The sequence below is a fragment of the Anastrepha ludens genome, chromosome 2, assembly GCF_028408465.1.
Source record: "Anastrepha ludens isolate Willacy chromosome 2, idAnaLude1.1, whole genome shotgun sequence".
NCBI classification, from domain to species: Eukaryota; Metazoa; Arthropoda; class Insecta; order Diptera; family Tephritidae; genus Anastrepha; species Anastrepha ludens.
This window is the reverse complement of record NC_071498.1, coordinates 18,619,727-18,635,768: the sequence shown is the minus strand read 5'-3', so window position 1 is coordinate 18,635,768 and position 16,042 is coordinate 18,619,727. Positions and strand designations below refer to the sequence as shown.

The following is a 16,042-nucleotide window of genomic DNA, read 5'->3' as shown; positions in this document are numbered from 1 at the left end:
TCAATCTTAGACTAACTCAATTTGAACCATGGAGAGATACACAATCGAGCAATGCGTTAAAGTTATTCAGGCGTATTACGAGAGCGGGTGTTCAAATCAAAATGCATATCGCGCACTTCGTGATTTTTTCGGTCAATTTAATCGTCCAATTGTGCGTACAATCGGAAAAATGGTGCAAGGGTGTGAGCAAACCAGGTCTGTAGGAGATGCGAAAACACCAGTGTATGGTCGTACAGCTCCTACTGCAGAAAATATTGCTGCTGTTCGCGATAGTGTGGTTGAAGAGCCGCCCACCTCAACTCGTCGTCGTGCCCAACAATTGCACCTATCACGCTCGTTGTTGATGATTATTTTGCATAAAGACTTGCATTTACACGCTTACAAGGTGCAATTGACTCAAGAACTAAAGCCTCTTGACCATTTCAAGCGTCGTCAATGGGCAGAATGGTGGCAGGAAATGGCAACAGTGAATGACCAATTTTCGAAGAAAATCATCTTCAGTGATGAGGCACATTTTCTTCTCAGTGGATTCGTCAATAAGCAGAATTGCCGCATTTGGGCGAATCATAATCCAAGAGTGATTGCCGAAACACCAATGCACCCAAAAAGAATGACTGTTTGGTGCGGTTTATGGGCCCGCGGCATCATTGGGCCGTATTTTTTCTAAAATGAGGCCGGTCAGGCAGTTACTATGAATAGTGTTCGCTATCGTGAGATGATAACGAACTTTTTATGGCCCGAATTGGAAGATGTGGATGTGGACGATATGTGGGTTCAACAGGGCGGTGCCACTTGTCACACAGCTAACGAAACAATGGCTCTTTTGCGCGAAAAATTTGATGGCCGAATAATCTCACGTCGCGGCGATGTCAATTGGCCGCCAAATCAAGTGATTTGGCACCGTTGGACTTCTTTCTTTGGGATTATTTGAAAGAAAAGGTATACACCGATAAGCCAGCAACAATTCAAGAGCTAACGGATGACATAATTCGGCACATTAACGGCGAAGAACGTCAATTATGACTCAGCATCATCGAAAATTTGGACCATCGAATGGAGGTGTGCCGCCGAGACTGCGGCGGCCATTTGGCCGGTATTTTGTTCCATGCATAATTGAGCCATACCAATATTATCATAATAAAGAGAAATGACAATAATTTCCTAAAAAGATTGTATTTTATTTAAAATCAACACCGGCCCTTAAAACTTAACCACCCCTTAGTTGAGACTCAAAGGTTATTCCGTTTATGAAATCTTTCACGTAGAGTTGAGTTCGCTTTTACTGAGCATAAAATTCAGGTCGGCACTTTTCTTGATAGTAGGGATCGCAGAACCGGTTGAGCCTTACTAACTAAAAGTCCTATCGGGCTAAAGTTGAGGGGATTATCCATACGAGTATACACTATCAGCCTTTCAAAATGTCAATACTATCGATTTTTAAGGTTGTCACATTCTGTTCACTAGTCCTTACATTTTGCTTGCAATGACAATAAAATAAATTGCATTTCAAACACGGATTGATAGAGGAACGTCATCACCTGCTGTGTGTGTTTTTAAATAAAACAGAAATTAACTATTTTATACCTTAAATTGCACTTCCCGTATTCAACTGCCCGCGACGCTAGTGTTTTTGACTGGAAATTTTCGCGCACTCTTCCATGACTTTATATCAATCGGAATGATTTTTTTACACTTAATAGCTAAAAAAGATTAAAAATCATACCAACAAAATTTATTTACCTATTCCTTTTGAGTTATTTTTTAATTTTTCTTTACTTTATTGCAACGGGCGCACCCAATGTTTGTCGAATGATTGGCGGTATTGACTGAGTGCTTTTAGCCTTAAACGTTTAGCCCAAATTCGATGCGAGTCATAATGGTAATTGTGTCTAAAATATCTTCTTTCGATTTACAACTGGCCTGTATAAATGGATATAAAAGTACAACAACACTCTTCCTTTGTGGCAGTTCATCTATTCGTGCTCGCTCTGTCCCCCTGCAAACGCCGGTCATGGCATGCGGTGGCAGGTGGAACCAGCTGATATCAGCCCTGTGCATGAATGTATGCCCATATTATCAATGCGTGATAAGCAAAGCGTTTCCTATTTGGGAAACATGAGTACTCCTCATATTGTTTGATTGATAATTTTGATTAACTATCTCTAATTGCACCTCATTACTTTGTGCGTTCGAATGTAAATGTGCGTCGGCGTCAAACAGCACAACTATACCAAGGGGTATGCAGACCCAGTTTGGAGACATTGCGTTTCGGTATTCAGCAACTTAGTTACCTTTCCAAGTCTGAGCGCACTTTTTTCCTCTCTTTCGTGGTAATATGAGAAACAAAATGATTTATTTTTTTCAGACCCACAAAAAATATAGCAAAATAAACACAACTTTTACTTATCAACACAAACCGAATTTCGGATATAATACAGAGTTTCTCTGCTACTTTATCAGATTTGCTACTTCGATAATTCGATATTAGTTTTTAGGTATTCGGGTATACCGATTTGTAACTTCACCTTATTCGACCTGCATACCCCTAATCAGGCACATACATACATACATGTCACATAATAGCATTTGAAAGTTTCTTTATCAGGTCGACATGTGATGCGAGTGCTCAATTTCATATGTACGAGTGATCGTCGGTACAGGTGTATGTACATATGTATGTCTGTTTTGCACATGAACATAACTTAAACGCAATGTTAACAAATCGCTCCGGTTGGGGAAAAAACTAAATTGCAATGGAAGTGCTCGGTGTTGCCACAAGAAAATATTTTCTACAATAGTCTATAGGTATGAAAAAATGTACCACAATTTCACTTTACTTTAATACAATAATAAAATAAAAATAAAAACACTTTAATAAAAATTGTACTTTATCTTAGTCATAGTCGGGTTAGAGTGGCTATTTCACTAACATTAGAGAGACACTAAAGCTGGCTCTAAAACTGTCAAAATAAATGAACTTACAGTTTCTATATGCGCTCGGTACGTTTAAGTTCAGATTTTGATTAAAAAAGAGGTTAATATTGTATTTAAAAACAAAAAAAAAAGCAAAAAAAAAAAAAAATAGAAAGGTACTTCCATATTATAAATGAATCTCCTAACGATTCTCCTGTAGGACAGCGAAGTATGAAGAATTGTGCTAAACTGCAAAGCCAAGCGCAAAGCACTGGAGGCTGTGCAACGAACAGCGGCACTCAGAGTTGCCTCAGCCTACCGCATTGTCTCAGGCGCAGCAATTTTCGTGATCAGCGGGTATATACCCATCGTCCTCATGGTCCAGGAACGAATGGATGCGTGGGATTTCAAGAACGAACACGGCATCACTAGCTTCTCAGAACGGATATGCCAAACCATGGGGCGGTGGCAAAGCCGATGGGACACTGAACCGAGCGGCAGACGGCGAGACTTCTTAACTCAGTTTCTCTCGGGCCATGGATACTTCCGGAGATACCTATACCGCTTGGGCAAGGTAACCGGTTCCAAGTGCATATACTGCGAAGCGCAGAGCGATGACGCTTAGCACACGTTTTTTAGTTGTAACAGATGGTTCGCGGAAAGAAATGCTCTGAGGGAGCAGATTGGCGACATCGCACCGAGCAACATAATCAGCAAAATCATCGAACGCGTGGACAGCTGGAACGCGGTAAAGAAATACAACGAGAACGTACTACAAAAAAAAAAATTCACCTCGACACAGTGCAACAAAGCGAAGCTGCACAGATAGAGACACAAGAAGACGAGCCTATAGCATGAAAGCTGACTACAAATATGGTGGACCCAGATGTGAGTGAATAGAATTGGTCCTTTATGGATGCCGTTCTGGGCCCTCCCGAAGTAATATGAAAAGCAGTGGAAGGGTGTCCCCTCAGAAGGAGAAGAGGGATCGTTTCAGTGGTCACACTGCACGATGCAGTAGACGACGGTCGCCCACCAAAAAAAAAAAATTATTAAGGATGTAAAAAATATATAAGGAACAAATTGATTCACTCAGTTTAGAAGTCTTTTACTTCGATAACCAGGTAGCCTAGACAAAACCACTAGCAAAAATATTGCAGTCGTTTTAATCCAAATGTATGACTACAATCGCTCATTTTTTGCAAGAGTAAAAAATCGTGTTCAAAGTTTTCACTTTACTATGCTTCTGTTGTGTAAATATTTTTTTTTTGTTGTGTAAATATTTTATTTGCAAGCTATCTTAATATAATGATATTCAGCAAATTAGGTCTTATAATCTAATAGCCGCGGTAGTATTTGCACAAATGCAAAACTACATATAAAATTACGATACTTGTTCTAGGATTTGATCTTAAATGTATTAAATTTCATTTGTACTAATGAGTTGCTTATCTTCATATAGGAACTTATGTATTTTGTTTTTTATTTAGTGTTGAATAAATAATTTAATTCGGCAAAATTAGAGAAATGGCAAGTCTAAGATATGATTACGCTTCAGTCGTATTCTTTCATTACTTGAGTCTAATAAGCATATAGCATTCGTATTTACATGGTTTGACAGCCGTGCAAGATATCTGTTAGAAAAGTTTGGAATTTCACTCTTTACAAATGGGATATCTAAGTCCTTGTGTATTGCTTCATTTGTGACAAACCAAGGGGCGTTAACAAGAGCACGCAAAGTTTTTGATTGGTAGCGTTGCAGGATTTCTATATTCGATTTGCTAGCAGTTCCCCAAAGCTGTATACCGTAGGTCCATACAGGCTTTAAAATAGCTTTATATAGTCTTATTTTGTTTTCAAAACTAAGCTGAGATTTGCGACCAAGCAGCCAGTGCATTCGCTTGGTTTTATTTTTAAGCCGCTCTTGTTTGGCCTTAATATGGGATTTCCAAGTAAGGCGTCGATCTAAATGCATTCCTAAATATGTCACCTTGGTATTCGTTGGTATTACAGTATTATTTAAAAATATTCTAGGGCAGTTATCTTTTCTTAACGTAAAGGTGACATGGGTAGACTTGTCGGAGTTAACTTTGATCCTCCATTTATCAAGCCAAATTTCTAAAATATTTAATTGGTTTTGCAGCAAAGAGGATGCTTTTGCAGGTGAATCGCTAGAAGCTATGAAGGCTGTATCGTCAGCGTAAGTAGCCACTTCCACTTCTTCTGTTATTGGCATGTCGGAAGTAAATATTGTGAATAGGACGGGGCCCAACACACTACCCTGGGGCTTCTCTAAGTAAAAATACGAAAATATAACATTTTTATTTATATTATATTTATTTCAAAAATAAACAAATCTGAGCTAAAATAGAAACAACAGGAGCTTTGTGCTGATAACTTCGAGTTTATTTATTCAAAATAGTCCCCCTTGGCCTCGATACACTGTGTCGCGCAATCTAAAAGCTTTTCGAAAGAGTGTTTCAGGTCATTGACCGGAATGCCCTTCAGGATATAGGTACAAGCCTTTTGGATGGGGTCTATGAGCACAAAATGTTTTCCTTTCATCACCATAGAAGCGACAGGGAGCCATACCAAGCGAATACGAGTAGTAAAAAAAATCAGTCACAAGAGTGGATCGATGGGATGGTGCATTTTCGTGCACTAAGCGCTCCTCCTTCGCAGTATTCAAGGCGACGGTTTAGCCCGTTGGCACGAACCGCTTGCGGACAGTTTCCTTGTAATCGTAAAAACAAATGAACATCGACTTGATTTTTGACTTTTTTGGGTGGTGGACCGTCTGGGGCCTTCCATTCGGCACTTTGACGCTTAGTTTCAGGTTCATGTTGGAAACACCACGTTTCATCACCAGTTACAATGTTGCAAAGGAAGTTTTCATCTTTTCTCGCCTCTTTAATGAGGTCTTTCGCATGTTGAATTCTGAGCAATTTTAGGTCCTCCATTAAATTGTGCGGAATAAAATATGCACAAACCTTTCGTAAGCCCAAGTGATCAGTTAAAATGCGATAAATCAATGTTTGGGAGATATTCAACTCCGATTCTATGAATTTCAACGATGATTTCGGTTCATTAAATTTACGAACAATTTCGATGGAGTTTTCGGTGGTCACTGATTTTGTTCATTCTCATTTATGTTCTCACAACCATCTCTGAAACGTGTGAACTACTCATGAAATGTGGCACGAGGTAAACAATCATAGCCATAAACTTTTTTCATCAATTCAAATGCTTCGGTAAATGTTTTACCGATTTTAAAACAAAATTTGATATTAGCTCCTTGTGCGAAACTCATTTTTGTACCGATGACACAAACATACTGACACTTTAGACGATATAACTTCGCTTCCACTGAACAGAATGTCTTCAAGCTTTCGCTGGAAGTCAGCTAGGGATGTAACTTCCAACGCACTGACTCATAAAAAAGATGGCGCCATCAAAACCCTTTTTATGACGCTAGTCTGGTTTATTTTGAACTTTACCTTGTGTATATAATTGGCGCTAATACCCTTGTTTTTGAGTGTTTGGCCGAGGTCCTCCTATTTGTGGTGTGCGTCGTGGTGCTGTTCCACAAATGGAGGGATCTATAGTTTTAAGCCGATTCCGAGTGGCAAATATGTTTTATGAGGAGTTTTTTCATGGCGGAGGTTTGCCATTGCCTGCCATCGACATGCATTTTGCGCGCAGCAAAAAATATTAGTTAATGGTGGTAAAAAAATTTTTTTAGAGTAGAAGACTCTTACTGCAAATGAGCGGCATGAACACTTTAAATAAAAATATTTCAGTCATATAATAAATCTAAAAATTATATAATTCATCTTTTTGAATTGCAACAAAATAAGTGCCACCTTCATGCAGCTTCAGCAACCAAGTAAGCAGCTGCTGTTTTTTTTTTGCGAAGTGGAGATAATATAAAAAAGACAAATTTGCATATTTTATGTTTGAAAAATGAGTCAGCATTTTCCTGTATGGTATTCAATAAAAATACTTACCGACGTCAGGTTTACGACGAACCTGTTTCTTTGTTTTAATATTTCATTTTGTATTGAACTACATGGATTCATAAAATCAAAAATTTCATAATTGGTAATGCTCAGTTTATGCTCAACATCCGTACATGACCTTCTCGCTCAATTGCTTCTTAATGAAAAACTCAAAGCTTGAGTTAAATAGCAAAGTGGAAGTGAGTTGAGAGTAGGTTCTGCTAAAACCTGTTACAGAGAGAGAGCCACGAGTTGAGCGCCATTAAACGTGCCTAAAGCATAAAAGGGGAATGTGAAAAACTGAAAAACGACTGTCATTCAGAAATGCTTTGGCCTGACAATAAACAAATGAGCTTTCAATGACTCTTTTATCAATTTATTTGTGGTTTAAATTACGTTAACAGGATGATAAAAGAAGAAATGGAACGAAGAGGAATAACACGAACAACAAAAAAGACGTTTGACGTATAAATGAAATGTTGCTTGGGCCTATCGCTGAATGAGAATGACGACTACGTCCGTTGCCTTCGTCGTGCTTGGCAGAGCTTGGTGAACGGCTACAACAACAGCTCTTCTGCTCGTTATTGATAATATATATTGGTTGACTCATTGATATGACAAATATTACACCTTTTTTGTTTCGTTCATTAACAGTTATCCCTGAAATAAGCAAGAACGCTATGTTAACGAAAACTGTGAATTATCGCAATTTGGAGCACGTGTGTTATTATGATCAAATTCATTGTTAGAAAAGAAAATACGTGGGAGCAATTTTTTATGAGGAATCGTCACTTTGATATGCAATGCTAAAATACGGGCTCGGCTATTTCGACAAGGAAGAGTAATCTGTGAAGACTATCGCTGGCCAAGTCGCTTTGTAACGGTGACCAAAAAAAATTGTCAAAAAGGTTGAAAAGTTAGTACTAGTCGCTCGAAGAATTAAATTGCGACTGGCTGTTGGCTGCGTTGGTCTCAAACAAACTCAAAGTCTCAGTCTCATATACTCAAACTTAGTCTTACCATATGAAAAGTAGGTGTGGTTCTTATCCGATCTCAATAATATCTGTGACGGGTCTAAATGAGGTGAGGGGAAATACTGCACTAAGTTTGAGCAAAGCGCCCACCAGGGGCTGCCACAATGACCGAAATTCATCAGAACAATTTCATTCGTCTTCTCTTAAATACAGGATGGAAATAACATTGATTGTAATTTGTCGCACCGGTGGAAGTGCGTGGGCTGTTCAAGATGGCAGTTTATTCCTCTTTCGATAGATTACCACTACAGCACTAAACGCGGTAAGCACACAGATAAACTGCATCGCATGGGAGAACTGTTCTAATAACAAGGCTTTCTACACTTACAGACACACAACGGTAATAGTAGTCGCTGAGAACTCCATTCTGCCACTAGGACTGAAGGCATCGTCAGTGAATTATCCATAATAATTCGACGATAAACATATAAACAGTCTTAGTCTTTAAGGCTTGGAGTTAAAAAAAAAAATGATATTGAAATGTTTCCCACCCAGAAAAGAATTCTCTTGATGTAAAAATGTAACACTATATTGAGATTTTTGGACTTAATTCCTATGAGGAACGATAATAATGAGACAAAATTTCAATCCCAGCAACTGAAATCCATAAAAGCTCTTAGGTTTTTAAAATCTGTTCCTTTGAAATCCTCCGTCAAGATACCAAAATACCAAAAGACGGATATATAATTTTGTAGAAATGATTGTAACTCAACCAACCCTACAAGACCACTAGGTATCCAATAAGAGCTTACATTATTAATATCACTTATTACAAACGTGTTTAGCAAACTGCTTAATTGTTGTTTAGTCGCGAGAAAAAAATGTGTACTTTGCCGTTGTGACATGATATGTCTTCTCTTATAGAAATTCTACTTCATATAAGTGCAAAATATATTCAAATCGCTCCAAAAAGGTCAAGCATCTAATCGTTTTCATCCCTACAATGCAATTACGGATGACTAAAAACTGATCATTGGTGTCATCAGAAACATCTGTTCGCCAGTGTCATGTAGGGACTGCAACGGTTGCGACTGCGTTGAGCTATTTAAAGATGTTTGGGCCCACTTTAGTTAGTCATTGTCAGTTTATTGCCATGCTCCATCAAAAGTCTGCTTTTAGGCTCTCTTTTTGCGAGAAATCTATTACGCGATACTGTCACACACGCCTTTTAATGCTTACCCAGCTCATTTTTTACTTAAAATTATTTTCTTCCTGCGATTGATGGCTAACAAATGAGCCGCATCTGCTGAAGGTATAGCGTCTAAAGGCAAAAAATTCACAAGAAGTTTGCATTACAACCAGCGCACAGTGCTTCGAACGCGGACAAAAATGGCATGAAATTGAAAGTCTTCTAGATTGGACTTTTTGGTATCATTTGAAAGCTAAAACTCCAAATAAGAAAAGTTTCTAGTTTTTTTGTAATAAAATAGACCTTAAGCCTTATACACCCCGTCAAATCAAACGTAATTTGTGCACACCATTTCATTTCCACCATCTCGAACTCATCACAAATATCCTTTCCAACAAAAATGTGACTATTTAAATCAAATGCCATCTCAGTACTGCTCTATCGATGCGAGACCTGCGTATTCTCAAGGTGTGGGGGTCGAACGTCATCAGCGGAGGTGAATAGGCCACCTACAAAAAGAAGTCGGTGAATGCGGGCAATCGTGGAATGCACTAAAATTGATAGCCAAAAATTGGGCCGCGTGGATATGCATTATTGGGCGATATGCTCCAATGGGAGATAAAGGAATTGATGATAAAGCCTCCAAATAAAGCCTGCTTATACCAACATAGAGCGCACAAGTGCGGTGAGGAGTAATTTTAAAGTGTCAGTGAAATCTAAGCTGAATCGGTGAATGAAAGCGATACTGTTATGACAACTTAGTAATACAGAGAAGGAGTTGCTTCGCTTGGGCGCAATTGAGCAATTCGTAAACTCCCAAAACAATAGGGTTTATTTGACCGACCATTCATACGAGAATTTGAGTCATCAATTGGCCACTAGGAGGCAGTACCCGCCACAGGTAATGGTTTGGGCCGCTGTAACCGCAGATGGGTGCTCTCCAATCGTTTTCATCGAGCTTGGCGTCAAGGTAAATGCGAAATATTATCGGGAAAGTATTCTGGAGGTTGCTTTGAAGCCGTGGGCAAACAAATATTTCGGTGGCAGACCATGGACGTTTCAACACCATCTCACAAAGCTCGAGTGAACCAAGAATGGCTAAAAAACAACGCTCCGAACTTTATAACGTCCACACAATTGCTCTCAAATTAACCAGACGCAAATTCGATGGATTATTCTCTTTGCGCCGTTTTGGAGAGCAAGGTCCGAACTAAAAGATTCACCAGGCTCGAGGCGCTGAAAAAATCCATTGTCCGCGAGTGGGCCAAAATACCTGCAAGTCGCATTCGGGCAGCTTGCGATTCGTTTCTGGACCGTCGCAAAGTCATAGTCAAGGCAAAAGGTGGTCATATCGAGCAAAAGTAAATTCATTCTTAATTTTGTATTATTTTCACACATTTTGTAAGGAAAGAGCACGTTAAAATAAAACACATGGAATTAAACCTCAAAATGCAAAAATTAAACCGGCTTACTGGAAGAAGGTCTCCTCTTTCCATACAAAACAAATTTTTAATTTATAAACAAGTATTTAAACCTGTATGGACTTATGGTATACAGCTATGGGGCTGTGCCAAACAAACTCACATCGAGAAAATACAACGATTTCAAAACAAGTTTCTAAAGAACGCAGTAAACGCACCATGGTATGTGAGGAACACTGATTTACATCGTGACCTCAAGATGTCATTAGTATCAGAAGTTGTCAAACATTACGCTGTAGCTCATGCCGTAAGGCTCGAAAAACATACTAACCCGGAGGCTCGGTTACTTGTCAATTTAGATGACCAATGCCGGAGACTTAAACGAAAAAAACCAAATGATCTTGTTCCAGAAATTTTGATGACTGTCAGCTGTCTAACAGTTATATACGTATTTCCGGTAAATACTGTCGAATTTAATAAAATAATATTACTGGATAGTTGTGAACTAGGTGTAATAGAATGAAATGTATTTAAATATGTATTTAAAAAAAAAAAACATTTTGTACTTTGAATTGAATATAAGTAATTTTGCAAGTTAATTTTATGGCATTTTCAATTGGTTACACTTCGAGTGCCGGACCCTGTATACTCGAACCATTTGGGTAAAATATTGACTGGAGCGCTCGAAACGATTAAAACAGATTACTGGTAGTGGTCACCCTGGAAGCCGTTATCATTATTTAGCCACATAATATTTCTAGAGTGTGTCAAGACTCTAACGCCTTATCTAATGGGCTAAAATCAGCACTGATTATATTGACATTGTGGAACTTCCAAGAAGTTGAAGGCGCGTGACGCGATACCAGTGCTATCAAGAATTTGAGTAATTTGGTGAAAGTTTATATGGGCGAAAGTTCATTTATGTTATATACGAGGTGTGTTCAAAAAGTATCGCGAATTTTGCCTTTTTTTTTCAAAAATTATTTATTTATTCATTAATATCTATTCTGTACCCTTCAAAGTAATTCCTATGAGATAGTATGCACTTGTGCCAACGTTTTCTTCAATCTTCGAAGCACTTCAAAAAATAATTTTTTTTATCTTAAAGAAATCATTTTTTTTATCTCCTTCGATGCCGTCTTTATCTCGTCAATCGTAGCGTAGCTTCGTCCTTTCATGGGCCTCTTCAGTTTCCGCCCCTGCAACCGAAGAAAACGTAAGCAAAACTTTTACATTGGACCGAACTTGGCGCGCTGTTTTTGCAGTCTTGGTTCGTGCGGCAGCTTCCATTGAGATGATAGAGCTTTGGTTTCCACGTCATAGCCATAAATCCACGATTCGTCACCAGTTATGACCATCTGGAGCAAATTTGGGTCGTCGCGGACAGAGTCTAACATCTCGTTAGCAATGTTCATGCGATGCTGCTTTTGGTCGAAATTGAGCACTTTTGATATGAATTTTGCGGCGACCCATGTCATGCCCAAATCATTGAAAAAAATCGAATGGCACGAGCCAATCGATATGTCTAGGTCCTCAGCAACTTCTCTAACGGTGATTCGACGATTGGTCAATAGCATTTTCTTCACTTCATCAATTTTTTGTCTGTTGTTGAAGTGCTCGGGCGTCCGGGACGCTTTTCGTCATTCACATCTTCTCGGCCTTCTGAGAACATTTTGTACCACCGATAAACGTTGCTTTGGTCCAAAGTAGCTTCTCCGTATGACACCGCACTGAGTCAACATTCGGAATGCATCCACGCACTTAATTTCGTTTTTCACATAAAATTTCAGACAGGTTCTTTGATCCATCTTTTTGAATAGGTTAAAATCGAAGACGAGTCGAAACACGTGCAAGCACAGAAGCTGTCAACAATTAACTGAACATTCAAAATGGCCGAATTCGTCGGCATGAGTGAGAGACATGAGTACCAACATATCGCCACAAAAAAATCGAAATTCGAATATAAAAGGTGGTTAAATTTCAAGGGCCGATGTTGATTGTGAACCACACCTAAACGTAAACGACCCCGTTGGACTTCTTTCTTTGGGGTTATTTGAAAGCAAAGGTGTACGTCGATAAGCCAGCAACAATTCAAGAGCTAAGGAATGAGATAATTCGGCACATTAACGGCATAGAACCTCAATTATGCCTCGGCGCCAACGAAAATTTTGACCATCGGATGGAGGTGTGTCGCCGAAGCCGCGGCGGCGATTTGGCCGATATTTAATTTCGTACGTATAGGGTTGTTCAATAGGTGCGCTTCAACTTTTTTCCGATAGGCAGGGCGAACGACGCAATATTTTTTATTTTTCGCTTGTCATTTGTAAACTTCATTAGTATACATTTCATCATGGAACGCTACACACTTGAGCAACGATTGCAAATCGTGCAAATTTTTTATGAAAATAATCGTTCTGTTGCTGCTACTTTAAGAGCATTACGGCCATTTTACGGTCCATTTAACAAGCCATCCCGTTTTGGGGTTATGTGAAGTCATTGGTCTACAGTAACAAGCCGGCGACGATTTGTGAGCTCAGAGCCAATATTGAACGCGAAATTGCTGGAATTTTGGCCGATTTATGCAAAAGAGTGGTCGAAAATTGGGTTCAACGATTGGACTTCGTAAAACGTGCACGCGGTGGTCATGCAAAAGAAATCGCACTTCATACTTAAATGTATATGTTCAAACTCGATAATAAAAAAAAAAATTAGTTAAAAAAGTCAAACCGTTTGTGTTTTATTCAAAAAAGTTCAAAAGTTGAAGCGCTCTTACTGAAAAACCCTATAGTTGTGCCATACCAATATTATCATAATAAAGAGAAATGACAATAATTTCCTAAAAAAATAGCATTTTATTCAAAATCAACACCGGCCACCCTTTACGTAACCTGCGAAAATTCAAATTTCGTCATACTTTTTGAACACTCCTCGTATGTTTTAATATGAGGTAACTGTCACGTAGTTGTGAATTGGGGGTATCGGTAAGTTTATTCATATCTTTCATTTAATTAGGGCAAATAGTAAAATAGAGTAATAAAATTAGGCAGCAAGCAGATTAGCGTTCAGACGTTTTGCGGCTTTTTATTTTATATTTACGGGTACCTGCCAAATCAATTCACACATAAAATTCTGCAACTTATGATGCCTAATATAGTTTAATATAACTTGAATGGTGTCAATTAGTATTTGATTTGTACCAATAAATTACGGCAGTTGTAGTCGAATGGGCTGGGGCACGTATTCGAAACCCCGGGCATGAAGCGACCACCCTCGGCAGGCAAATCTCACAGTGTATTTCTGCCATGTAAAAGCTTCTTACACAAATAATTTGTCGTTTGGAGACGACATGAAAATGTAGGTCCCTCCATTTGTAAAAATAAAACATCACCACGCACACCACAAATAGAAGGAGGAGCACGGCCAAGCACTCGAAAAGGTGTAAGCGTCAATTTAAAGAAATTTAATGAGTAAATAAAAAATAACAGTACGCTACATTGCGCCGTAAGCAAAATACTCGTAGTTTGGCATTTCTTAACGCTCCACTTCAAAGACGCCTCGATTGCTCATCCACGGCATTAGTACCTCCAAATGTTTGCGGTATCTGGGATTTGTGAACATTGCACTGCGAAAGCTCACCGCACTCTCCGTGTTTCCAATAAACCCGTCAATATTGGCATCGCTACGCGGCTCCAACAAAGCGACCGCCATAATGCCTAGGGCCGATATTAGTGCTACGGAAAGAAGAAATTAAGCTGATGAAAATTCAATTTCTTACTCTATTCCACACCCGGACTCACCCAATTTGCCGTATTTCATCACTGCAATGTGAATTTCTTTCAATGTCGGCAGATTTTTAGAGTATTTCAAAAGCTGCAAGTTCTTCACTAAATGGTCGTGATAAAATCTAATGAAATAGTCAAATTGCTTCACTTTCAAATCGCATCTCGTAGATGACAGCAAAAAGTAAATCAAGTCCTTCGCTGGCGAGCCATAATTGATCATCTGGTAGTCAATGAGTAACGTATCTTCGATTTTGCCCTCGCTGTCATACTTAAACATGACATTGTTGACCCAACAGTCGCCATGGTTCAAAGCGTTGAACTCACTTGGCTCATAATGTGAGCCACGCGTAGATTCTTTGGCTATGCTATCAAACGCTTGCGCCTAAAATTGTAATTGCAAACCATCTACAGTTGCCTAGCCAAATGATAACCAATACCCACAAAATATCCTGCCACTTACCAAGTCATCTATGTATTCTTCGTGCCCATTTAGGCTTTTTATAGACTCGAAAAGTGATGGCTTAAAAGTGTCGTAGTAGGCTTTCATTGACCCCTGCTGCGATTCGGTGAATGCACTGAACATGCCTTTAAGAAATAGTTCAGGGTATAGCCCCTTGGTCTCGACACGCACTGCAGAGGCTGCGTGCCATTGCGCCAAACGCTCAAGTACCGCCTTCGTGTGCTCCAAATCAAGTCCTTCTAAGCGATTGGCATTCGTGTAACCAAATGGACACAAGTCCTCCAGCAAAATGACGCCAAACACTGAAGGTGTTTCGATATGGTAGCTTTTTGCCGAAAAATTTACCTCGACACCAACTGCCCGGTACAACTGCTCGAACTCAGGTACAACTTCATGATACATCCTGTGTTCGATTTCAAAAATATTGTGGCCACGCAATAGGTCCTGAAGCATTTCATTTTCATGCGGCAGTTTCATCATGTACGAAAGCGATTTTGTTGTATCATCTGTGGCGGCGCAAAGTGAAGAAGTTGTTCGTATAGTAAATATTAAAAATATGTACAACAAAAATAATATGAGAAATCTGGCAGACCTGTTAGCTCAACATCTATGCTGACACGCAGCATTATTGTGGAATAGTTTTCACCAGCTGCCAAGGCGGGTTTTGCCGAGCAATGCTGGATCTTTTGGTACTTCGGAATTGTAGCTTTCAGCAGTTTTTCAAATAGTTCCGCCCGTAGCCACACAGGGTTTTCGTGAGTTACTTGTACAACATTTGTTGTTGCGCACGCACTTGCCGTGCTTTCATTCTGTTGTATAGCTGAAGCCATCTCAGTAGTTGTGTTTACTAGCAACTTAGTATAGTTGTAGATGGTTTAGTGACTAACTGCGTGCGGCGTTTATGCTGCTCAGCGACTCGTTGAAGACTGTTGGTTTGTCAAACACTTTCGCGCTGCTTGCCGTGCATGCGACTCTATTGAAGATATAAGACAATATCGTTCCACATATTCAGCTGTTGAGACTGAAAGCTCTTCGAGCAAACTTTGGATAGGTTTAAGTCTTTTACCGCTACAATTTTTTGAATTTTTTTTGAAAAAAGTCTAAACCAACCGATTTGTTAAACATAACTACAGTTTGTAATAAGTAAAACGAATTTCTTACTTGAACATCAAATCTCATTCCAGCCTTCATAGTAATGCAATACAAACACTAAGCGATATGCATAGGACAGATCAACTTCATAATTTTTCTTCTAAAATAGCTGCATAATAAAGGTTGGTTAAGTTTCAAGGGCCGGTGTTGATT

At 39.2% G+C, this 16,042-nt stretch overlaps 1 protein-coding gene across 1 annotated transcript in view; it reads right to left on the bottom strand.

Annotated features, from left to right (window-relative positions):
- The window catches only part of LOC128856969 (uncharacterized), a 30,716-nt gene extending 15,149 nt beyond the window's left edge, over positions 1-15,567 (bottom strand). Inside the window, exons 1-5 of the mRNA XM_054092853.1 lie at positions 15,330-15,567; positions 14,738-15,243; positions 14,293-14,659; positions 14,032-14,226; positions 2,292-2,484 (exon numbers count right to left, since the gene is read on the bottom strand). Coding sequence (XP_053948828.1) covers positions 2,292-2,484; positions 14,032-14,226; positions 14,293-14,659; positions 14,738-15,243; positions 15,330-15,567 — 1,499 coding nt within the window. The remainder of the gene's footprint in view (positions 1-2,291; positions 2,485-14,031; positions 14,227-14,292; positions 14,660-14,737; positions 15,244-15,329) is intronic.
- Positions 15,568-16,042: the final 475 nt, after the last annotated feature.